At 39.4% G+C, this 25,479-nt stretch overlaps 2 protein-coding genes across 2 annotated transcripts in view; both read right to left on the bottom strand.

Annotated features, from left to right (window-relative positions):
* The window catches only part of ptprq (protein tyrosine phosphatase receptor type Q), a 71,783-nt gene extending 61,903 nt beyond the window's left edge, over nucleotides 1–9,880 (bottom strand). The window contains exons 1-5 of the mRNA XM_047390679.1: nucleotides 9,777–9,880; nucleotides 4,611–4,708; nucleotides 4,034–4,202; nucleotides 3,680–3,940; nucleotides 3,386–3,546 (exon numbers count right to left, since the gene is read on the bottom strand). Coding sequence (XP_047246635.1) covers nucleotides 3,386–3,546; nucleotides 3,680–3,940; nucleotides 4,034–4,202; nucleotides 4,611–4,700 — 681 coding nt within the window. The 5' untranslated portion in view covers nucleotides 4,701–4,708; nucleotides 9,777–9,880. The remainder of the gene's footprint in view (nucleotides 1–3,385; nucleotides 3,547–3,679; nucleotides 3,941–4,033; nucleotides 4,203–4,610; nucleotides 4,709–9,776) is intronic.
* A 55-nt stretch (nucleotides 9,881–9,935) lies between these two features.
* On the bottom strand, nucleotides 9,936–25,209 carry LOC124883533. Its single transcript, XM_047390670.1, has 13 exons — nucleotides 24,849–25,209; nucleotides 23,290–23,415; nucleotides 23,023–23,167; nucleotides 22,586–22,873; nucleotides 22,261–22,478; nucleotides 20,969–21,149; nucleotides 19,988–20,362; nucleotides 19,597–19,902; nucleotides 16,406–16,699; nucleotides 16,022–16,318; nucleotides 10,647–10,777; nucleotides 10,258–10,387; nucleotides 9,936–10,168 (listed from the first exon to the last, which is right to left on the bottom strand). The coding sequence occupies exons 1-13, from the start codon at nucleotides 24,891–24,893 to the stop codon at nucleotides 9,936–9,938; spliced, it is 2,769 nt and encodes a 922-aa protein (XP_047246626.1). The 5' UTR covers nucleotides 24,894–25,209.
* Nucleotides 25,210–25,479: the final 270 nt, after the last annotated feature.

Below are 25,479 nucleotides of genomic sequence, written 5' to 3'. Positions count from 1 at the left end.
AGTGCATAACTGTACATGATTATTTGAAGGTTGTCGTTTTTTGTATTAAAAACACTTTTCTTGTTTTTGGTCGGATGAAATATGCTAATTTTGTGAGATAGAATTTTGGGTTTTCATGAGCTGTATGCCACAATCATCCGTATTAAGACAATAAAAGACCTGAAATATTTCAGTTAGTGTGCAATGAATGTAAAATATATGAATGTTAAATTTTCATCATTACATTATGGAAAATAATGAACTTTATCACAATATGCTAATATTTTGAGAAGGACCTGTAATTGTTGTTTTTCTGAATCTGGCTCCCCTGCACGGCCTTGATGGCTGGCTATCTTCAACTTCTCCTGGAAGTTATGTAAACATGAGGCTCTGCTCCCTCTGCCCCCTCCCTTCACTGAGGACATCTGTGGACCTGCTCAGAACTTTGTGGCCGGTTGATGAACATTCCAACGTACCATCAAGGACAATGGCCTCTGTGACAGTGCTTCATGGACTTATTTGCACACACACACATGCTCAAGATAAACATATGCACTCCTCACACCACCTTCACCGTTCCCGGCATGATGTTGTTTTGTAAACTTGTTGCTTCTTTGTGCTGAGGTTTTTTGCAATCTCAAACTGTATCCTGCTAAGGATAAAGTGTGAAATATGATTTTTTTCCCTCTACTTACCTAATGTGGCCTCATTTCTCATCTAGCAAGGGCAGCGCCTGTGAGTGGGCAGCAAAGCCTCGGTGACCCGTCCCCCCTTTGTCTTGTGTCATGATGTATGTTTGGATGGGTTGTACTGGAATTCTAATTTCCCCTCGGGGATCAATAAAGTATCTTTGAATTGAATTGAATTGAAATAAATAAATGTGCCATTAAATGACAAAATGTACCATTAAATAATTAAATGTATAATTTTTTTATTTAATACATTCTTGAATAATAAAATATACCTTTTAAATTATGAAATCCGCAAGTGAATTATATCCCATTAAAAAATTAAACAACTTTTAAATGATGAAATAAAAAATAAATAAACGTTGATTAAAAAAAATAAATTCATTAAAAAATACGTTTCACTATTTCACTTTATACACAGTGAAATAATGAAATGTATTTTGAAATGAATTCATTTTTAGGGGACTCCAGGTGGTCAGTAAGGGGTCCCCAGTTTCTGGCACTGATTTTGGAGATCACAGGCTGAAATGTTTGGGAACCCCTGATCTAAAACATCAGACTGTAGCTCTGGGTGTATGATTCAGGTGATTGTCCTGCTGGAAGGTTAACCTCTGACCCAGTCTTTTGCAGCCTTTAACAAGTTTTTTCTTGGATTAATTTATAAACTTTAATCTGCTGGAGGGAGATTAAAGTTGGCACCATGGCAGCTGCATGCTGCCATCACCATGTTTCACCATGGAACTGCAAGACATTTAGTGTTTTATACGTAGGCATAACATAACCCTGTATTAAACTACTCCATTATTTCATCTGTGACCTGTCTGTTGCATTTCATGGTTTTCATGGTGCTGTTTGTGAGTGACATTTTTGGACTTTGTCGCTTTGTGTTTGTTTACCTTTTGCTTAGATGTTTCTATTTTGATTTTTGTATCATGTTTTCTTTTCTCCCTCTTCCGCCTCCTAGTGTTTACTACTTAAGTTCTTTTATGGTTGTTTTCTTATTACTCTGTATGGTTTATTATTATTATTATTATTATTATTATTATTGTAAATATTATAGTTCTTGGTCTTCCCTGGATTCTCTAGTTTTATTTCTCTTTAGTATCTTTGTGTTTTATTGTGTTTTATTATTTGTTCCTTTGCACTCTTCTTGTTTACTAGTTTATTTTCTGTTTCCTTTCCAGTTAATTCAGTCAGTGTGGTTAGGTTTGTTTACTTTTGTATTCAGGTTTTCTTTATGGGTTCTTTGTTTGTTCTTAGGTTGTTATTGTTGTTCCTATGTTCTCTCTAGTTTCTCTGTTTACTTTAGTCATGATTATTCTAATTTTCTTATTCCCCATTTGATTATTTATCTTTGTCTATAGGTTTGCTTGGTCTGTGTTTCTGTTTATTGTTTATTAGTTACTTTGCCCATCCTCAGTCTTTGTTATCCCTCAGTATATTAGTTGGTTTTGTTTCATTGCTTGTTGCTGGTTCCTTGTGTTCGTCTCACCCCGTTCTCGTCCATGATTATGCTTTATTTTTTGCCACGCCTTGCCTTGGGAAACCTGCAGTGATTTTGCTACGTTGTTTTGACCTGGTAAATAAATCTTTGAATTACAAAGATGATCCTGCCGAGCTCTTGTCTGCACTTTGGTCCGATCCAAAACCACATCGTGACAGTTTGCTTTACAAACTAAAAAGACCTCTGAGGCTACTTTCAGGTTTATTAGAGATAAATGCTGTATAAATCCAGCTGGATATATACTGAGAATAAACTACACACAGGTGGATTCTGTTTTTCAGGTAGGTGACTTCTAAAAGGAGTTGGTTATATACTGAACATACTATATTTAAGGCTATCAAAGTAAAGGGTTTGAATTTGAATGCATGCCACACTTGCAGATTTTTATTATGAAAGCATGTCAAAAACCATTTTTCTTCCTCTTCCGTCTACTTATTCTTCATCTATAACTTAAAATCTCAGTAAAACTCAATGAAGGTTGTAGATGTAATGTGAAAAAGTTCAATAGGTATACATACTTTTTAAAGGGGATGTACATGAATTATGTACAACTAAGAGGTAAATTCTTACCTGTGAGTGTACGTTTACGAGGTTGACTGTGAGAATTAGGATTGCTGAACAGAGGGACATGCTGCTGAGTAGTGGAGTTAGTTTAAGTTTAGTCACAGCAGGTTAGAGGCCTCCCCAGTATATCTGTGTCCAGTCACGATGCACAAAAGTTAGCAGCACAAAACCAGTTAAAGGATTAGTCGTCCGAACCTTGGGCAAAAAACAATAAAATCTTGATCCTGAGGTATTCCAAAATGTTTGTGAATCCTTTGACTAGCACAAGACTAAAGCTCTACCTTTTGTCTCTCTGCCTCTCTTGGGAGAACTGCTTAAGCAAATGAATGATTCAGAGCTGAGCTCATGAAGCCAACTTAATAAATAATACGATCCATTACTCAACCCTGTGCTGTGTTTTGTCTGTGTGTGTGTGCATGGTGTGTAAGGTTACATTTTGGAAGATATTGGACACCTGGCAGCCAGTATGGGGTGGGACTTGGTTGAATGGGAGGAGAAATACTTTACTGTATCTAAGGATGTGCTTGTGTGCATTAAATCCTAACTATTAAAACATTCAGTGCAGCGACCGTGCAGACACTGCCCTGTTGGCCTCCGATTTGGAAAACCCCATGCATTTCCTATGATTTCATCTAAACTGTGTGTGTACCTGAATGCATCCATCATTTACAGGGTGAAATATGACTGTTCCTTGGTTTGGCAGCAGGCTCACTTGGTAGCGATCTACGCATCCCTCTGCTTGCAGCCAGCGTAGTGAGAATGCACGTGCAGAAACAAAGACCAAATGCACACCTCTCACATGTTTTGGCTCTAATAAGGAACAGAAAGGGAAGACACAGGGTCAGAGAGGAGGAGAAAGTTACTGTAATTTAATGTAGACTCAATGTGGTCAGGTGTGATTAACTGAGCCACTGATCGCTGAAGCTCTTGAAATATCATCTACCTGTGGTGATAGTCAGAAAAGAAGCACTTCCTGCTCTCACTCCTCTCACTCTCTCGACACTCACATTGTAGCTGCAACCGTCCAGCAGGTCTGTAACCACAGCAACCAGTTCCTCTTTTGGTATTGTGAGTGTTTTTGTGACCGAGGTGTTGGCCACAGTCACTCTGTGAAAGTCATACCCTCCAAGCGCCCCATTCCAGTTCACAGAAAAGGACGAAGAATCCACTTTATCTAAACGGAGGCTGCATAATCCTGCAGGAACTGGAGAAACAAAATCAGAAATGATGCAAATAATTAAAAAAATATTTGAGGGAAATCCTGAATAAAATGTAGTTGTGCGTTACTTTTGCTTACATGTGATGAACTCTTTGTTTGCTGCATGGCTGCAGTCTGAGCCCAGCACACTCTGAATGCTGACAGCATAGTCTGACCCTGGGATCAGTTCTCCAATCTCATAGCTTGTGCTATTGACAAACACCTCAGTCCATGATTTCCTGGCCACGGAAAGCAGACCAAAACCAAGCTGCCGAAGCATAACATTCAGACATTTGACAATAGAATTTTATGAAAATTGACAGTGAAAATATTAGTTTTGTGTATTCTTTGTACAAGAGCTTTTGATTGTTCCTCCTTTAGTTTCACTGGAAATATTGTTTGAAAAAGTGTGCAAATGCTTCGTCATTGTTCCTGGCTAAATGTCTAAGGAGGTCATGTATCTTTAAAGGGCTGTAACCAGATCCTTAGTGTGCCAACAACGGTCACCAGGCAACCACTAAATGGATCCATGTTACAACCTAGAACTATATTTTGAGATAGATGACAAACACAGCAGGGTGGATTTATGTCTTGAAGTCATGAAAGTAGGATTGTATTCTGTAAACCGCTTTTCTTTGTGAGTTCTTGAACGGATACAGCAGATTCCACATCTTACCTTATACTTGTCCACCTGTCCTGCTGGTGGCCTCCAGGTCAGAAATACAGACGTCACTGGTTGCTCTGATGTAACCACTTGGCTTGGCATCCCTGGTTCTGGAGATGGGAAACTTGTTAGGCCTTATAGGTGGTTGAGAATATTTTGCTATTTTTAATCACTGGTTCACTTTGAACCAACAAAGGAAAATACCGGAGATGGTGGAGTAACCATTTTAAAATATAAAGCTAACATGGCTAATTCTGTGTTTTGGTGTCTTGTTTACGAGTGATGGTATGATGGAACAGGAGATGGACAGATGGATTTGTTTTTGTCTGCAGTAATGCTGGTGCTGCTATGGTTTGTTGTGGTAAAGACAGAGTTAAGTCTAAAATAAAAGCTATTGATTCAACTTTCTGTCTACATTCTGAGCCTTACCTATGGTCATGAGATTTGGATCATGTATGAAAGAGCAAGACCCTTGATACAAGCTGCCGAAATGAGCTTCCCCCGTAGTGTGGCCAGACTCTGCCTAATAAATAATGCCCCTTTTCCACTGGCTTGACTGGCTCGACTCCACTCGGCTCATTTTGCGAGCGTTTCTAATACTGTTTATTCCATACTGGTACCTAATTTTTTCGACTGGGGGGGTGAGTAGAGGCTACATGTGACATGAACAGACTGCTGTTAACTGATTCGCCTTGGGACCAGGAGAAATGAGAAGGTTTTCATTGAGGTAGTGCAGTGAAAAGTTAATACAACTACACTAATATTAAGGACCAATACCCTCTCCACAATCGAGGGGGTCAAACTGAAATATAAATTTACTATTTACAAATCATAAACCATGCCTGAAGGCTGAAAGCTAAGAAAAAGGACACATCAGCTTTCTGAATTACAGTCAGTAGTGGCGTTGTATTTAATAACATCCTAAACCAGCTGATCACACATAAAATCAGCTGTTCAGACCCACAAACATTTCCCCCAAAGGACACAAAACAATACCTCCATGAAACAGCGTGTTTTGTTCAAAAATGTATTGATGGTCCTTTCGTGGACCACTGTCTGCAGGAGGAGGGAGCAGGTAGAGAGCAGCTGCCCGTAATCAGACTGCCTTCATCTGCTGAATCCGCGGAGCACAAATATCCAAAAGCCAACCTGAAACTGACTTCACCGTGGTTAAAAGGCTGCAGTTTTACGCTTTAAAGTCCTTGCTGAGTAAAGAACTTCATCATAAAGCCCTTCTTCAGGCAAACTTTGGAGCTTCACCAGACCAGATGGCAGCATTTCTCCTCACTACTTTTCCTGCCACACCCCCCTCACACCAGGACCCTTGAGCCTTATTTTATATGTTCTGGCTGGGCTGTGGTCCTGATAATTATCCCAGTGGATCATTTAATACATGAGAAATACATACAGGGGTTGGACGATGAAACTGAAACACCTGTCATTTTAGTGTGGGAGGTTTCATGGCTAAATTGGACCAGCCTGGTAGCCAGTCTTCATTGATTGCACATTGCACCAGTAAGAGCAGAGTGTGAAGGTTCAATTAGCAGGGTAAGAGCACAGTTCTGCTCAAAATATTGAAATGCACACATTATGGGTGACATACCAGAGTTCAAAAGAGGACAAATTGTTGGTGAACGTCTTGCTGGCGCATCTGTGACCAAACCTTTGGTCACTCATGCCAATGCCAAACGTCGGTTTCAATGGTGCAAGGAGCGCAAATCTTGGGCTGTGGACAATGTGAAACATGTATTGTTCTCTGATGAGTCCACCTTTACAGTTTTCCCCACATCCGGGAGAGTTACAGTGTGGAGAAGCCCCAAAGAAGCGTACCACCCAGACTGTGGCATGCCCAGAGTGAAGCTTGGAGGTGGATCAGTGATGGTTTGGGCTGCCATATCATGGCATTCCCTTGGCCTAATACTTGTGCTAGATGGGCGCGTCACTGCCAAGGACTACCGAACCATTCTTGAGGACCATGTGCATCCAATGGTTCAAACATTGTATCCTGAGGGCAGTGCCGAGTATCAGGATGACAATGCACCAATACACATAGCAAGACTGGTGAAAGATTGGTTTGATGAACATGAAAGTGAAGTTGAACATCTCCCATGGCCTGCACAGTCACCAGATCTAAATATTATTGAGCCACTTTGGGGTGTTTTGGAGGAGCGAATCAGGAAACGTTTTCCTCCACCAGTATTACGTAGTGACCTGGCCACTATCCTGCAAGAAGAATGTCTTAAAATCCCTCTGACCACTGTGCAGGACTTGTATATGTCATTCCCAAGACGAATTGATGCTGTATTGGCCTCAAAAGGAGGCCCTACACCATACAAATAAATTATTGTGGTCTAAAACCAGGTGTTTCAGTTTCATTGTCCAACCCCTGTATATAAAGGTGTATTCACACCAGGAAAGTCCTTTGGTCCGCTTGTTTGGTCCAGAGCAAAAGCGGACTTAATTGTTTTTGTTTGGTGCGGTTTGTTTTCACATTGTACTTTTTGCAAGTGAACTATTACTTGTAAACAAAGCCAGGCGGGTGACGATCATTGCTCCCATCGGACAGAAATGACGGGGGCGGGACAGAGCACAGACCCGGGAATTTAGGAAAACAGCTGTAGATGAGCGTGCAGCACCTCTGTTCTGCATATTTGTGTTGTTATTACAGCTGCAATATTATTGTGAGGGTGAAGAGCAGCTCATTCAACACACACTTTGAGACGTTCTATTTATAAGTTTGGAACAGCGTTGGAGAATACATGCTGAACGCCGAAGAAGACAGTGTGCTCTGCGTGCCAAGTCCCACATGCCCAGTGTTGCAACAATCAGCTGGCCAGGTATGATTTGAGTATAACGTACACCTTTGCTATTGGCTACGGTGGCTTGTTAAGTCCAAAGAGACGTACGTTTTCTGCAGTTGGTTCGGATCGGGGTCGGTTCGTATTCAGACCATAAGCGAACCGCACCAGAGTCCGTTTGGAAGTGGACCAAGACCACCTTGAAAAGTGGGTCTCGGTCTGGTTGTTTGGGTTTGCTTGAGTGTATTCACACCTGCACAAAAGGTCCGAACCAAGGGGGGAAACGAACTCTGGTCCGTTTAAAGCGGACCAAAAGTGACAAGTGTGAATACACCCTAAGACATTCTTGCATATACAATAATACAAACATTATTAGTATTTAGTTTATTTATTTTTTCTATTTCATTATTTATTGGTTCACGCAGATTTATTTAATGTGACAGTCACACAGTAATGTTAATAGCAGCCCAGCGCACTTCACTGAAGGCTGGAGGCAGGGCTTCAAGCCACAGCTCAGTGGGTTAGTGGAAACACTACTGGTACCGTACGGAGCAAAACCGAGTGGAGCGGAGCCACACCACCTAAATTGAGCAAATGGAAAAGAGGCATAAGTTCATGGGGGAGAGCTCAAAGTAGAGCGACTGTTTCTCCGCATCAAGTCAGTTGAGGTGGTTTGGGCATCCGATCAGGATGCCTCCTAGGAGGTTTTCCGGGCAAATTCCAAGAAGAGACCCCGGGGAAGACCAGAACTTGCTAGGGTGACACTCTCCATGTCTGGCTTTCCCTCTTGGACCTTTTACTCTTGCAACCCCATCTCGGAAAATTGAACGAAAATGGATGGATGGATGGATGGATGGACGGATGGATGGTTGTTAGTTATGCACATGAATGCACATCAGCTAGCTAATATACATAATCACAAATGTAAATAACGACCGAGTAAAGGTTTTAGTTCAGCATATAGTTTAGCACTAATTTATTCATACGCAAAGCTGCAAAACTTTAGGAAAACATGGTATAAGCAGATGATCTTGGTGAATGTTACCTGATGTGATGATATGGCTTGCAATAAATACATACTTAGCAAAAAAGTATTTATGTCTGTCTGCTTTGAGTTCATTACAAACACACAGCCCAGATAGTGAGAAGAGCAGTGAATCCAACTACTGAAAAACAATGACGGACAATTATTACCTTGCCAACAACATGGTTTTACTAAAAAGGCTGCAGCTAGATACATCTGCAGTTTTAGCAGTGAAAAAATGTACCCATGGTACCTTAATAAACTTGCATAGACAGTTTGAATGCATGCTACCTGTATAAAAAACATTTATTGCAGTCTGAGCAGAATCAGCTTGATTGCCAAATTTGCGCACACAAACAAGGAATTTGACTCCGGTACACTTTCCTCTTAGTGAAGATTTTTTTTCAATATAAATGGAAATAAAAAATATAAAATATCTTTAAAATGTACATATATACAGAAATGACTTTACAGAGAGGATAAAGTGAGATCAGTCCAGGTGTGCATGTTGTAGCTCTGGAACTCTGACTGTCAAGTGTTCATCTGAGAAACAGCCTGGTTTTAGCAGACAACACTCTGTAGCACCGACCTGAAGGTAAAAGCCTAAACAGTTTGTGTGCAGGGTGTGTGGGGTCTGCACAGATTTTAGCTGCCCTTTTCCTAAACCCAGACCTGTATAAGTCCTGGAAAGAGAGAAGATAAGACCTGATGATTCTCTCTGCAGACCTGATTGTTCATTGCAGTCTTGACCTGTCCTGTTTTGTGGATGAGCCAAATCACAATGAGATGGATGGAGAAAGGACAGACTAAATGATGGCAGTGTAGAAGATGACCAGCAGCTCCTGTGGAAGGTTGTACTTCTTGAGTTGCCTCAGGAAGTACAGTCCCTGCTGAGCCGTCTTTCAAACATTGTCTATGTGTGAAGACCATCTCAGGTCTTGAGAAATGGTGGTTCCTAGGAACCGGAAGTGGTTCACACCAGATACAGTGTTGCAATTCTGATCTTGCAGATCGTGAATATGCAAAAATGATATGTTATAAATGTGCAGCTAGATTCATATACCTGGCGAATATAGTCTAGAATGACTGCAGTTCAACCAAGAAGTTTGTTTTTGATAGGATATCAGAGAAATATTTCAAAGGTTAAGAAAAAAGGTAAAAAGAGTATTGTTTAAAAAAAGTGCCTTAATTTAAAGCACTTTTTTTAAAAGTATAGAAATGTTAATATTACGTTCAGTCAGAGGAAACATGTTGTTGAAATCAGAAGACTACTTTGAACCAAAATCTGCCAGGGGCATAAATAATATTGTGCTTAACTGTACATCTGCAAACTTTTACAGATGTATTTTAACTCACGAGTGTATAGGATCGCAATGGAAGGTTTACTTCTTCTCTCCAAATTGGTGGTAATAACTTCAACAGTATACTGGCTACCAGGAGCAAGGCCTTGGAAATTGTATGATCTGTGAATACACAAAGACACACACACACACAGAGCTTTGGCAGTTAGTCTTTTCAGGAACAGGTTTCAGTCAGCAAAAATAACTCTGGGTTCATATTAATTTGGATGGTGACAGAATGAGAAGCGACTTGCCTGCGTTCCTGATGAGAAACGATCAGCTCCTGAATGGATGTTGTGTTTTTGATAGACAGAATGAATGAGCTCACCAGTCCTCTGGCTGCGCTCCATCTAATGCATATGGATGATGTTGTTTTATTGACGAGTGAAACCTCTACTTGGTCAGGAGCTGCCACATAAAAAAGAAATGCGTGTGGCTATTAAAGAAAAAAATGGAGAAGTGTTACAGTGTGTGTGTGTGAATGTGTGTGTATTTACCTGCAGTGATATTGATTGAGACAGGTGAACTGTCAGTGAAGGACTCCTTCTCTGTCCATACAGCAAAGTGATAGAGTGAGCCTGGAGTCAGAATAGAAAACACTGCACTCTGACTGAACACCTTCTGCACCTTTAACACACAAATAAGATAGGCAAAAAGGGGCACTGCTATAATAATTACAGTATGAACATTAATAAGTGAGAAGTAAAAATAGCTTTTGCGTACATATTAATATGTTTTACATAAAAGCATGCAATCACAGGATCATAACAATCCAACTACTGAAGGAGTCTTGCATAATGCAGGTAATGATCCATTCCAACAGATCTACTTCCAAACGAGAGAAAACATGTACACTTTCTATTTGCTCATTAATTTATTTATTGACCTTGAGTGCGTGACCACAGTTGAAGCAGACGACCTCGTAGCCCTGACCCTGTCCTGATGTTGGATCCCAAAGCAGCTGTATGGATGAGTCCGTCACCACTCCTTCCCTCACTCTGCTGGGTGGAGCCAGACCTAAAATCAAACACCTCATCACAAAACATGCACCTCAGCCCATTTTGCAAGTTTTCCTTTAACACACTAAAAAACATTACAAGCCTTTGTCTCTGACACCAGAAATTCCTTGGAATAATGTCGAAATGACTTAAAACAGATCTTCAGTCAATATTAAAAGGATAATTATTTTTGTAATTACATTTTAAGCAAAAAGAGTAATTTAAAACACCTTTTTTTAAATTTACGCTCAAAGAAAAGGGATCCTTTCGTCAAGGAAAGAGCCCCAGAGTTTATAATAAGACATATAATATATTTTACTGTTAAGTCCTACTCCCCTTAGTAATACCTAAAAACGTTCAGACTTTTATCATTCCAAAATCCTCTTTTTTATCATTTCACTCCAAATCTTCAAAGATATAAAGTACACATGATCTCCTGCCAAGTTTAAAGCAGATTATTTTAAATCCGGTTAGTAAAAAATGCATGAAAAGACTTTTAACTGATGCCAAATAAGGATGGTAACATGCATTTGTTACTTCAAGGCTGGACTATTGTAATTCGTTACTATCAGGATGGCCACAAAATGCAGTTAAAGCCTTCAGCTGATTCAAAATGCTGCAGCAAGAGTTCTGATGAAAATTAAAAAGATAGATCATATTTCTCCTATTTTAGCTTCCCTTCATTGGCTCCCTGTTAAATCCATAATATAATTTAAAATTCTTCTCCTCACATATAAAGCCCTTAATGATGTAGCTCCATCATACATCAGAGATCTGATTGTTCCATATATTCCTAACAGAGCACTTTGTTCTCAGACTAAAAGGTTTACTGGTGGTTCCTAGAGTCTCTAGAAGTAGAATGGGAGGCAGATCCTTTAGTTATCGAGCTCCTCTCCCGTGGAACCAGCTCCCAGTTTTAGTCCATGAGGCAGACACCCTGTCTACTTTTAAGGCTAGGCTTAAAACTTTCCTTTTTGATAAACCTATAGTTAGAGTGGCTTAGGTTATCCTGAGCTATCTTCCTTATTTTTTACCTCTGTCTTCTTCCCTCCCTGTTGGATGGAGTAAGGGGGAGTCAGGTTTAGCCTAAACCGGCTCAGTTATGGTTGAGGTGCAAATACACCCTCCATTTCTGCTACCTGTATGACCCCCTCTCTTTTCCAATAGTTATGGTCAATCTGACAGAGAGAGGTATCCCAATTGTTGTGGTTTTTAGCACAACAATGGCCAAACCTTTTACTTTTAAGGCTAGGCTTAAAACTTTCCTTTTTAATAAACCTATAGTTAGAGTGGCTTAGGTTATCCTGAGCCATCTGTGTAGTTATGCTGCTATAGGCTTAGGCTGCTGGAGTACATAATGACCACTTTCACCCTCTTCGCTACATTCTCACGCTACTCTCCAATTTTGCATTATTTGCTGTTATTTCAGCTTTTAACTTTATGTTCTCTCTCTTTTCTCTTCCTAGAAGCTACACCTGGCCTGACTCTGTGTCTACCTGTGACACCTTTCTGGAGAGGGGCATCGTCCAAGCTTCTGCTGGCAACAACTTAATGCTCACCCTCTACCGATGATCCACATGACCCTGTCTTTCAGTGTTTAACCCTTTCTCTCTCCTAGACATGGCAATTGACTGAGCTTCTACTGAGACTAACTCTATCTGCTCTCTTTCAGACTCTAACCTTGAAAACTGGCTCAAAGTTTATCTGTTCTTTCTTTCTAGGTGAAACGACTCAAGGAGCTACATCCGTTGACATTTACTTTTCCTTCCCATAGAAAGGACTCCTGGATCAGTGCTTCTTTGCTCTCTTTTGTCTCTGCTCTGTTCTCTCAAACCCCCAGTCGGTCGTGGCAGATGGCCGCTCACACTGAGCCTGATTCTGTTGGAGGTTTCTTCCTGTTAAAAGGGAGTTTTTTCTCTCCACTGTCGCTACATGCATGCTCAGTATGAGGGATTGCTGCAAAGTCAACGCCAGTGACTGTCCACTGTCTCTACATGCTCATCCAGGAGGAGTGAATGCTACAAGTCTCTGACTCGATTCGATGCAATCTGCTGGGTTTCCTTAGACAGAAAAACCTTTTATCCAATTTGAATAAAAAGCTAACTCCGACTGCACTGTTCAATGGTTAGGATTAATTGGAATGTATGTACCTGACTTTTGTGAAGTGTCTTGAGACGACGTGTTGTGAATTGGTGCTATATAAATAAACTGAATTGAAACTGAATTGAATTGAACAACAGTGGTACTGTGTGTAATTTACTTTCCTTTTTTTGCTGACATTAAAGCAAACTAAGAGAGTATGAAACAGATTTGGATTAGACACCCAGTCTCAGTCATATCTAGCCACATACCAATTAGTCTTATGTGATATGAGCCTTCATTTTAATTGGATCAGGATCGGAGAGATTTTTAAGTTTGATGGCACTAACAAATATTGCGACAACTGGTCACTGTGACAACAGGAGCCTTACGTGTTAACTCAAAAAAGATATACAGCTGGTTTCCAAAAGCTTCATCCCTAGGGAGTTCTGTTGGGTTGAGTTGACCAACCTTGCTCACCAATGTCTTTATGGATGTTGATTTGTGCATTGGTACACTATTATATTGGAAGAGGAAGGAGCCATCCTCAAAATTGTCCAGAATGTAGCGGTATACTAAACTAAGGAGCCAAATCCAACCCCTAAAATATAGCCCCACACCATATTTTGCCTTCATTTCCACTGAAAAAAACTTTACACTTGACACATTGGAATCAGGTAAGCACAATACTCCTGGCTACAACCAAATCCAGATTTGTCCATTGGATTGACAAATAGGCATAATTTCTCACTCCAGAAAACATGTCTTCACAGCTATAGAGCCCAGTGCAGCATACTTTATACCGCTGCATCTGATGTTTTGCATTGCACTTGGAGATAGAGGGTTTGGATACACCTTGTTGGTCATGAAAAGCCATTCCTGTTTTGATCCTTAGGTGTTTGGGTTTTGGGAGTTTTTGTGTGTCCTTTATCTTCCACTTATTTATTATGTTCTATAATGTTTTGCCATAGAATTTTAAAGTCTCAGTGTTCATTATTGTTCATTCATTTGTGTTTCTTAGTTTATTTTTGTGTTCTGTTCTTTGTACATTTGAAATTATTTCTGTTAATTCTCTGTTGGACTTTGCCCCCTTGGTTTGATCTTTTCTTTGTGTGTTACGTCAGCTACACTTGTGTTAATTAGTCTCCCTCCCTCAGTCTCCCTGCTAACTTTCTGTCTCAGATGCTCCACATTACCTCCTGATTAACATAATTTGTCTTCTCCCCACTTCCCTCAGTAATTAAGTTCAGTTTTGATTATAGTTTGTCGCTGGATCCTTCCGTTAAACTACATCGCCTGATCCTCTGCTCATTCTCTATGCCCTGTTTCTTCTCGTGCTACTTCTGTATGTTTTCTGTTTTATTATTATTAAACTATTATTATCCCATGTTCCTGTCTGCAGTTTGGTTCATGTCACAAGTCACAAAACTTGACAATTCCATCACAACACAGAAAGAAAGTTTTCTTGAACTAATTTGAAGGCCACATGTGGTTTGGAGCTCTGTAGCTATCGATAGTTGCCGACCTCAGCATCCACTCACTCACTCTTTGATTTTACATGACCTACTATTTCATGGCTGAGTTGCAATTGTTCCCGAACACTTCCACTTTGAATAATACCTGTTAAAAACAGTTGACTGTGGACTATTTTGTATCAGGGAAATTTCACGACAGGATTTATTGCAGAGTTAGCATTCTATCACGTTACCAAGCTGGAATTCGCAGAGTTCCTGATAGTGACTAATTCATTCACAAATGGTTGTAGAATGGGTGTCGTATCTGTTACAATGGAAGACATGGGAACACCTAAATTCAATAATTTTGATATGTGAGCAAATACGTTTGAAAATTTTGATTTTGTCCTGTGCCTTTCAAACTAGGCATGCCTGGTGATAATGTGTAAAAAACCTTAAAATACATTTATTTTCTGCATTATTATCATATAATCGCATTAAAAAAATGCTAAGAAATAAGTATTAAAAATCCAACCTTTAATTCCAGTACATCTATTCAGGGGAATGCATTGCATGTGACCCTCTTTTGCCAGTAGAACAGTACTGAGACCTCTACTGTATCATTTTAGAAAGATTAGACATACTTCTCAGTTGTACATGAGTCTTCTTTTGAGTTCTCTTCTCTTCAGCTCAACCCCACAGCTTATTATAGGACTTAAGTCAGGGGACTCAGATAAAAAAAAAAATTGCATTCAATAAACATATTTAGTATCTTAACCTTAATTTTTGAATCAATATCCCAATAAAACGCAGTTTTCAGTTTTATTTTATTGTATTCCAAATTTCCTGATATTTCGAATATTTCACGATGCCATGCATTCTAACAAGGTTCCCAGGTGATTTGGAAGATAAACATGCCCACAGTATCACAAGTCCTCCACCGTACTTAACAGTGGGCTTGAGGCACTTTTGCCATTGTTCCTACTTTTTTAACCACCATAACCACCTAGAGTGTTTATTGTTGAAAAGCTCAATCTCGGTCTCATCTCACTAAAGCACAAAATTACAGTTTAATTCCTAGTATCATATCGACGTGTTTGCATATTTGCATTTGCGATGGCAGAACACAAAGGGTTTTCCATGGCATGCAATTTGACTCTACATATTATCTAATAGTTGTTCTGGAGCCTTGGTGGCCCCAAGGAAGCATTCTTTGCTGCAGTTCTCCGACGGTGAGACTTTTATTATCCCCTTCTTATTCTGTCTGGTGGCAAAATAAACATGCAACCAGCCTATTAGCAAAACAAAATGGGCCTGTGTATCATGTCATATTTATACCTTAGGGAAGCAGGAAGGCTTTGGCTGCTAATTAAAAGTACCTAGACATGTGATCAACTCAAAAAATATAAACAATTTAAAAAACGATTAAGCTACATTTATTTTATTGTTAGGAGTGTGAATAGGTATAGAAACAGTAAAAAATTAATTAATAATTAAATAATTATTAACAAAAAAGTTGATCTACTCTGAATAAATATAGTAAAATAAAGGTTGGAATTTTTAATGTTTCACAATGCGATAATGCTACTGTAACGCAGGCTGAATTTATTTTAACAATATTTAAGAATATTAGGTGCGGTTAAAACGCTATGCTTTTATAAAAGCCCACAGAATCCTAATAAATGGAGTCAGGAAGCTGAAAGGGGGTTGTTGTTAATGATGGAACTTACTTGTTCTTATAGGATGAGTGTAGAATGGTGGTCCCACCCTCCCTTTAATGGTACTGTACACACTGAGCTGGTACTGTGATCCCGGAGTAAGGCTGATGGTTGCAATATAAATGCCAGCAGGAAGGGAATGCCAGTCACAAGTGTATTCACACAATCCTTTACATGTCCTGTTGCAAACTCCTAGACATGCGCACACTTTGACCCCATCAATCATACCCACCCGTGGAGGCTGAACATACAGCTGTGTGTAGTTTGTGCCCACAGAAAATGGGACTGCCACTTGCACAGGCATTGGAGCTGCATGTACAAAGACAAATACAAGAGTCAAAAACCCAATTCCAAAATGGCTTGTATTATCATGGGCTGTATTTCTATTCCTCTCACCTGTGGTGTGGATAATAGTGGACCTCTCACTCCTGTCATTTCCCCTCATTGCAACAACCGCTACTTCATATGTGTGACCAGGAGTAAATGTGCCCAAGTTCACGCAAATAAATTCATCTTTCCTGAGTCCACCAAAGCTGGAGTCGTTTATCCTCAACGAAGAAGCGGTTGGACTATTAAATGATTGGGTTGTCACATAATAGGCATCTGGAGGATCACTAGGTGGAACTATCCAGCAGACTGACAGGCTGTCATTCACACTAATCATATCCAGATCAGCAGGAGGCTTTACCGCTAAGGGACACAAACAAGGCGTTATTCGTGTTCTCTAGCAGTTTATTTTTATTTAGTATATACTATATTGCCCAAAGTATTGACTCACCTGCCTTGACATCCATATTAACTTAACTGACATCCCATTTTTAATCCCTGGGGTTGAATATGACAACGGTCCACCCATTGTAGCTATAATAGCTTCAACTCTTGAGGGAATGCTGTTCAAAAGGTTTAGGAGTGTGTTCATGGGAATTTTTGACCATTCTTCCAGAAGCACATTTGTGAGGTCAGACACTGATGTTGGTCGAGAAAGCCTGACTCTCAGTCTCCACTCTAATTCATCCCAAAGGTGTTCTGTCGGGTTGAGGTCAGGACTCTGTGCAGGCCAGTCAAGCTCATCCACACCAAACTCTCTCATCCATGTCTTAATGGACCTTGCTTTGTGCACTGGTGCACAGTCATGCTGAAAGACGAAGGGACCGTCTCCAAACAAGTGTTTTTAAGCTGAAGCATAACCTTTCACTGGAACTAAGGGGCCAAACCCAACTAAAGAAAAACAACCCCATAGCATAACTTCCACCAAACTTTACATTTGGCACAAAACCTCCAAACCCAGACTCATCCATCAGATTGCCAGATAGAGAAGCATGATTTACCACTCCAGAAAACGCACCTCCACTGCTCTAGAGTCCAGTGGCGCTGTGCTTTACATCACTGCATCCAGCGCTTTGCATTGCACTTGGCTTGGATGCAGCTGCCTGGCCATTGAAACCCATTCCATGAAGCTCTCTACACACTGTTCTTGAGCTAATCTCAAGGCCACATGAAGTGTGGAGGTCTGTAGCATTTGGTGACTTTTGCACACTATGAGCATCAGCATCCCCTGCCGCTCTCTGCCAGTTTATGTGGCCTACCGCTGCATGGCTCAGTCGCTCTCATTTCCAATCACTCCGCCTTTCTTGAATACTACTAACAGTTGTCAAATATTGTTGTTGTGGAATATTTAGGAATGAGGAAATCACGGCTGGACTTGCACAGGTGACATCCTATCACAGTACCATGCTGGAATTCACTGAGCCCCTGAGAGTGACCCATTCTTTCACAAATGTTTCTAGAAACAGTCTGCATGCCTAGGTGCTGTGTCCATGAAAGTGATTGAACACCTAATTTCAATTATTTGGATGGGTGAGGGAATACTTTTGGCAATATAGTGTATCGATAACCTCATAAGCATTAGGAAATGTAAATATCTAGAAGACAACTATATTTGAAAATTTTATTAATAGAATAATACAGTGACCACCCCAATTATTGGCACCACTGGTATATGTGCACTGACTAAAGAAAAACAACACACATCTTGATTGATGTTCTCTTGTCCTTCACATTTCAAGGAGTAGCTTAAACAAACTAGCCCATGTGTCACTTTATTTTGTTTCACAGAAACAACAAGTCAAAGATTACTAAGAAAATGTTTTAAGACACTAAAGTCAACAGTAAAATAGAAATTCCAAAAGGATTCACGTAGATTTTTTTTATCTGGACTGCAAAGAATACCACGTTTGGCAAAAGTGGTTTTGTAAAAGACAATCATTTTTTTTAATGTGGGAATCCCCCATCTCAATCAATGTACTGAAATTAAGGGTAGGGTTTTTATAACCTTTTATTGTGAGATTATACTACTGTAATAAAAAGACTATTTTATAATAAACATTTGTGCTCATCTTTACCAGTCGTACCAATGGGGTGTGCTGTACATAAGAATAATCAAAATATTACCATTCTGATAATAAAGTTCATTTTTCATATTTTTGAATAGCAAAGTGCTGTTTTGACAAAACATTAGAATAATTAAAATTATAAAGTGGTTTTCTAAAACACTCAATATCCTAGAAAAATAATAGGTTTATTTGAAATGAGTAATATTTTTGAAAGAGCTGAGATAACCACATTACTTTGTGATACTAGAGACAAATATGTCTCCAAGAAATTCTCTGGGGACCGATATGGGCCGAGTTTCAGCCCAAATGGTCCTAATTGGGGGCCTGCTGGTCAGACACTCAAAAAGTCAATCTTATTCTGACCAGTAAACTCTCCATACCTAAACACAAGCAGGTTGCACTGGTAAATCACTTTTCAGTATGGATGTCATTACCGAGTGAAGAAGACTCAAATTAGTGTTTTTTTTTTTTTGTTGGTGTTGCTGAGGTGTTTAAAAATTGATTACGAGAAAGCACAGAGATGACAGAAAATACTCAAAAGTTAAAACATCTCTGTGGTACATTCAGGCTGTGAAAGTGCAACAGAGAGAGAAACTTTCATACAGTCATTAATTTTTCAGACAATAGGAAGGTTGCAGGTAATACAGGGGCTTTTTACATTACGGCTTTCAACCTCTGTTGTGAAACATGATGAATTTGCAAAAATGTTGGCAGCCTTTTAACGTCTTAGAGTTACAGTAAGGTTCTACATTCTCTAAAGGAATTTATATAAAGCCAGATATTTTAGTAATGCCAACCATGCTAGGGTAAACAGAAATTTTATGTACACTGTTTTTATATCTTCCAACATTATAGTACTTAAAGAAAAAATCTGGGTCGACTAAACTCTGCAGGTCAAAACTTTACAAAAACCCAAGATCAGAAATTAGCCACAAAATTCTGACAACTGTATCTCCAACATGGACCTTTATAAACGCAACAAATTCAAAAGTATAGAAATTTTATATAAATACAATTCTGTGCAAAAGTCTTCAATCATCCCTCATTTCCTTATAATTTACTTCCAAGAATAAAGATATAATATGCTGAAGTGGGTGCAGAATTGTTTCTTTGGTTATTCATTTGCCAGTATCTGGAAAAAGCTCTCAGCTTTCAAGGTTATAAGTAATGCCATTTTTTTTAATACATGCTTACCAGTTTGAACAGACAGAGGTGCTTGTCCACAGCTCCATATTCCAAATTGTGCGATTGTGAAGACTTCAAATTTGTATCTAGTGTAGGACTTCAATCCTCCAATCATGGCGGTGTAGAACCACTTCCTGTTGGTCCCAAACACCCTGGAAATGTTGCCAACTACTCTCTCCTGTCTCAAGGACACATCTTCACAGTGTACAGAAAATGTCCACCCAGCTGCACACTGAGTATCTGGCAGCATCCAGTGTACAGTAATCTGACTTGATGTTGTGGAACCAACAGTGATGTTTTGAGGAGGAAGTGGTCCTGTAGGCATAAACATTCCATTTTAGCACATATTTGCATAATTTGTTAGTTGCCTGTGTATGCGATAAGTTTTCTGCAGACTTACTCATGTATGCAGTCTGTGTTTGTCCCAAGTTCCAGCTGGAGCCAGAATGGTGGGAGACTTGAAGGGTGAAAAAGTAAATGCTCCCCGGGGATAAATCTGTCACAGTTACCCCTCTGGAGGAGAGAAAAATTGGGACTCTGAATGTTTTTGTGAATCTTGGTTGGCTCGTCCTTCTATTTTCCTCCTCTGACTCCTTGCATTCGTCTTCTTTGCCATGACCTGAAAGGGCATTTTCACTTTCTCTGTACTGCAAGAATATCTCAAAGGATGAAAAATGAGAAGAGCTGAGGGGCGAAAGATCACTCCAGCGAAGCTCTACCTGCTGGTCTGTCACCTGAGCCAGTTTGAATGAAAATGGCACAGGGGTTGAAGGAGCTGTTAGATGAAAAATTAAATACTTGATTGACTAAAAAGGCACATAAGGGAAATAAATGTTTATGATTTTACAACTTATTCTTGTTCTTACTTCTTATTAAATGTGAGTTATACAAGCATATAAAGTTTATACACCATCATGTTTTACATACCAAAAGAATGTAAAATAAATATGAAATGTAACTAAATTAAAGCTGGCCAGTTTAATTTTTTAAGCCAGATAAGTAATTTTAAAACTAACTTTCTGAAAGAAAACAAAACAAAACATTTGAACCAAATGAGAATAATAATGCTGGTGCTTTTAGATGCCTCTACAGGTGTCAGTTTGTTATGTCTCCAAGCTACTGTTCTCAGAAAGTTTTTCCTTTAATCCCCCTTTTCATTGAATATATTAAAATACAAATGCTAATTTTCTGTACTGATGCCTAAGTTTGAGGTTCCAACAACTTTTTTCTTGCCTTGTTCTGCATTTTTCTCAATTACATGGGCAACAAGTATGAACAAAATTCTGAAAGAAAAGCGGTACAAACTATGATACATGCCCTTTAATCAATGGTCAAAAAGATCACTGCAGGATCTGGTCAATAGAGATGTACTGTAATTTACTTTGGTATTGGCAGATGAATGGTAGAGGGATGTCACAGAAGAATGGAGTCAGAAAGTATCCTGGTCCTGTAGCATTCCTCTGAAAGGCAAAACAGTCCGTCTGGCTGGCTGGCAGTAGAGTCATCCTAGCGTTTGTTTGATTATACGGAGAGCCATCAGACCAAAGTGGGTGGCCTTCCTCCTGTAGGGAGAGGAGGGTAGACATTATATGCTGAATGGACCTAACCGCTAATTAATGCATCAAATAACAACCTCCTCTTTATGGAAGAACTGCTTTCATGAAGCTTTTTCAGATTGTAAAGTAACCTAATTTTGCCTGCCTATTAAAACTTGGGTGACAGCTTGGATGGTTTTATCGTGCTAGCATCTATTATTCATTTTTATATACTTGATGAAAAAAGTGCTAAAACACTATTCTTTTGTGTTTAAAGTGTCTAGAATTAAATATTGGGGACAATAAATTGTATTACATTATTGTGAAGGGAAAGAAGGGCTAAAAATCTTTGAGAACATTTGGAAACAAACCGCATCATGAAGACCAAGAACCACACCAGCCAGATCAGGTATAAAGTTGTGGAGAAGTTATAAAGGAGCAGAAATAATCTTGAAAATAACATTTCAAAGTTTGAAAACTTCACAGAGCGCTGTTTAATCCATCATCTGAAACTCAAAATGCGACACAACTGGGACAGGTTTGTCCCCGTGGCACATCTACTGTATGACCTACATACAAAAGGATGGGTGTGGAAAACATACACAGCACATCATCCTGAACACACCATCCTTATAGGAAAACATGGTGGTGGCAGCATTATGCTGTAGGGAGGCTTCTCTTCAGCAGGCACAGGAAATATGATTAAAGTTTATTAGAAGATGGAAGGAGTCAAATACAATCCTGAAATAAAACCTGCTAGAACCAGCAAATAACCTGACACTAAGGTTCACCTCTCAGGAGGACAAAGTCACTAAACTAACAGCAAGAAAGAAAGCAAGCAAGAAAGAAAGAAAGCAAGCAAGCAAGCAAGCAAGAAAGAAAGAAAGAAAGAATGCTTTGGACCGAGTCACATTTATGTGTTGGAATGGCCTAGTCAAAGTCTAGACCTAAGTCCAATTGAGAGTGTTTAGAGAGCTTCATCCACTCTGACTTTATTTTTATTTTTGTAGATGTATTTATGTTGTATATTTGTGTCCTAAATTTCATCTCTTAAGGCAAAACATTAACTTCATAATGTGTTTTTGTACTATTTTTGTAAATTCGATTTCCAGAACCATGTTTATGTAGAAAAGGTCACCTGTTGGTCATTAAGCCCTGTCCACAGCAGCAGCAGGTTGTCGTCGCTCTGGAGGTAAGAAGATACAAAGAGCAGCTCTTCCAGAGTCTTCATGTCAGCCAAGTGGCTTCCACCCACCAGCTGTTTGCAGCTGCTCATCGCATCACCCCAACTCAAACCTGATCTCCTCACAGTGTAGCAGCTTCTCCCATTGGCCAACCAGCCACGTGGACACTGATCTGCAGCCAGACATTATCATCAGCTTGGAACGAAGTTTCAAGCCTCCAACTAGTCAGTCTGGCTATAGATTAATATCCTGTCTTGTGATTCTTGGAGAGTACAATACCTGATTCCAGAAACATTCTGAGTTTTTGCATCAGTGTGATGCCAGGTTGAGTGAGGAAAGTTGCCACCATGACTTCAACCATGTAACGTGTGCCAGGCTGGAGGTTTTTCATTGTGAACCTGGACTGGATCCCTGAGGAGCTTATGTTGTAGATGCCAGTGACAGACTGTGTGTGCATGTTGTATAGAGTCAAATGGGATATGCTCTGCTGCCTGTGAAGTAGTTCCCATTTCAGGTGGGCAGTAGTGGTAGTGCTGGATACGTTAAAGGAGGAAAGGGACACTGGAACTGGGGAGACAAACAAGATGATTAACTACATGTTTAAAGAAAACTGGACTGATTTAATAGGAAGAGGGGAAAACCGTCCAATATCTGTTTAGAAACCAAATAAATATAACAGAAACAGGTGTTCAGATTTACAGTTTAGAGACACTCACTAAAGTGAAAGGTCTTTGTCTCGAGCACTGAATTATTCCTGCTTGCTCTCAGTATGATACTATACCCCCTATGGTCCTCACTCATATGCAATCGTATCCTGCAGTCAGGAGAGCATGTTGAGCGGTCAATGCGCTTTGAAAAGATCTGCCAAAATGTTGAGACAGAAGTTGAAAAATTAAACACAAATCAAAATAAAAACAACCCTTAAACAAGTAAATATGAAGGAACAGAGCTGAAGGAATCCATGTTTAAAGGGTTCTTCTAACCAGCGGGTTACTTGCAGGTCTGCAGGTGGCTGTGTAGCTGTCTGCCTCTGGGTTAGAGGGAAAGGAACCAAATCCAACTTCAACCTCAAAAGGATGTGAACGCTGGTCACAGGTCAGCAAAACCACCTGTAATTTTCATGATGTAATTATTGGTACAATGCCTTGGTAAAGTTTTCATAAGCCTTTAACTGTTCCCCCTTTTTGTCACATTGCAACCAACTACATTACAATAACTTCATAGTATTTATGTGTATTTGATGTGACAGCCCACACAAAGTAGTGCATAATCATGGAGTGGAAGGAAAATTATGCATTTAACGTTTTTCATGAAGATTTTTGTGGCACTAGCGGCCTCTATTGACAGTCATCAGACAGGTAATGAGAGAGAGAAGAGAGGAAGACACATAGCAAAGGTCCCATGGTTGGACTCAAACCTCGGACAGCTGCATCAACAACTGATCCTCTGTATTTGGGGCACTCCTTCTACATGCCACCATTTGAATCTCAGCTTTTTTTTTTTGTCAGCCTCAGAGGTTTGTTAGAAAAAACAATATCATGAAGTCCAAGGATCAAGCCAGACAGGTTAGGGACACAGTTGTGGAGATGTTTGAAGCAGGATTACGCTATAAAACAATATTCCAAGCTTTAAAGATTTCACAGAGTTTTTTGATATACCATCTGAAAATGGAAATAGGATGACACAGTTGCAAACCCAGCAAGACATAGCTGTCCATCTAAACTGTCTAAAGCTAAAGATTAAGGGAATGGCTAATAGATTAAGAGCTCAACAACAAAGATAAATCATCACAATGCCGATGGAAACATACAAAAAGCCAGACAGCAACTAAAAGTGGTTTGACTGCTGTAATGCTAATAAAGATTTGCTTTCTATTGATTAGTGGGAAGGGTCTGAATAATTTCTGACATGGCATTTTTAAATAAACTTTAAATAAAAACATACATTTTCTTTTAAACATGAACTTCTTTTATATTATTTCATTATCATTTGAAAGATGATTGTCTTCTTTCATATTAGAAACAAACTTCTTGGTTGAAAGAAAATCATTTTAAACCTAACTGCCTAGAGTATAAATAATTTAGGTTTTAACCATAAATTGGACCTTCCTGGGAGTAAATGTGTTTAGAAGTTAAAAGACTTGCAAAAGATTTTAGTTCCCACTGTAAACATTTAGCCAGAGCTAAAATGTATTGGTTTAGATTAAAACATATTCCTGTATTAGAACACTCCAGTCAAAGTCCATAATTAAATCCTATTGAAAATCTGTGGCATAACTTGAAAAGTGCTGTTCACGATGCTCTCCATTCAATCTCAGTGAGCATGAGCTGTTTTGCAAAAATAGGCAAGATTTCTTAATTGTTTTGTAAAAAGTTTATACAATTTTCCTTCTACTTGCAAATTAAGCAATATTTTGTCAATGAAATATATCCTCAAAATACATAAGGAATTTGTAACTTGACAACTTGTGAAAAAAAATTAGAAATGCAATCTCATTTTTTGACTTGAGAAAAAATAGTGATAAACAAAATATTAATCTTACCTGCCACAAACTGCACAGCAACCACAAATGCTCTGTTTGCATCATTGCGGACCTCCTTTCATCAGTCGCCTGTCACAGGATACATGTGGTCACTTCATCAGTCCAATCCAAACTGATAGCCTTTATATGAAAACCCAAAGCTGTTGTATGTCAGCATCTGCCATGGAAAGTCTCATGCTATTTAAGTTGCTGAAACAGTGAAACAAGTGAAACAAGTTCACTGGTTGGAATTATTTTTTTTTTAAACTGTCTGGAAGCCAAATAGCTTTTACGCATTGCCTAAGCTTTAAATTTAGCGCGCACAAGAAGTGAAGGTTTAACCTGAGAAGCAAAAAGCTTCACGTTAGCAGGAAGAGGAGGAGGACCAGGCTTTTGGTGTGTGAAAGAGGGAGTCTGACAATATGTTAGTCTCAACCAATTTGCTCTGCCTCTGAGTGGAGATTAAAAACACTTCACCATGACAACCAGGGCAACTCCAGTGCTAAGGTCCTGACATGCAGAAAAAAAAAGAGGCAGAGGGGATGAGGACTGAGATGTATTCAGTGGATAAAAAGCCATACACTCAGTCCAGATTTTATCATGACATCATTATTCTTCTAAATCAGATATTTGCTGCACTTATTTGTCACCC

The sequence above is a fragment of the Girardinichthys multiradiatus genome, chromosome 2, assembly GCF_021462225.1.
Source record: "Girardinichthys multiradiatus isolate DD_20200921_A chromosome 2, DD_fGirMul_XY1, whole genome shotgun sequence".
Classification (NCBI taxonomy): domain Eukaryota; kingdom Metazoa; phylum Chordata; class Actinopteri; order Cyprinodontiformes; family Goodeidae; genus Girardinichthys; species Girardinichthys multiradiatus.
Note: the sequence above shows the minus strand (reverse complement) of the source record. Positions and strands in the feature narration are given on the sequence as shown.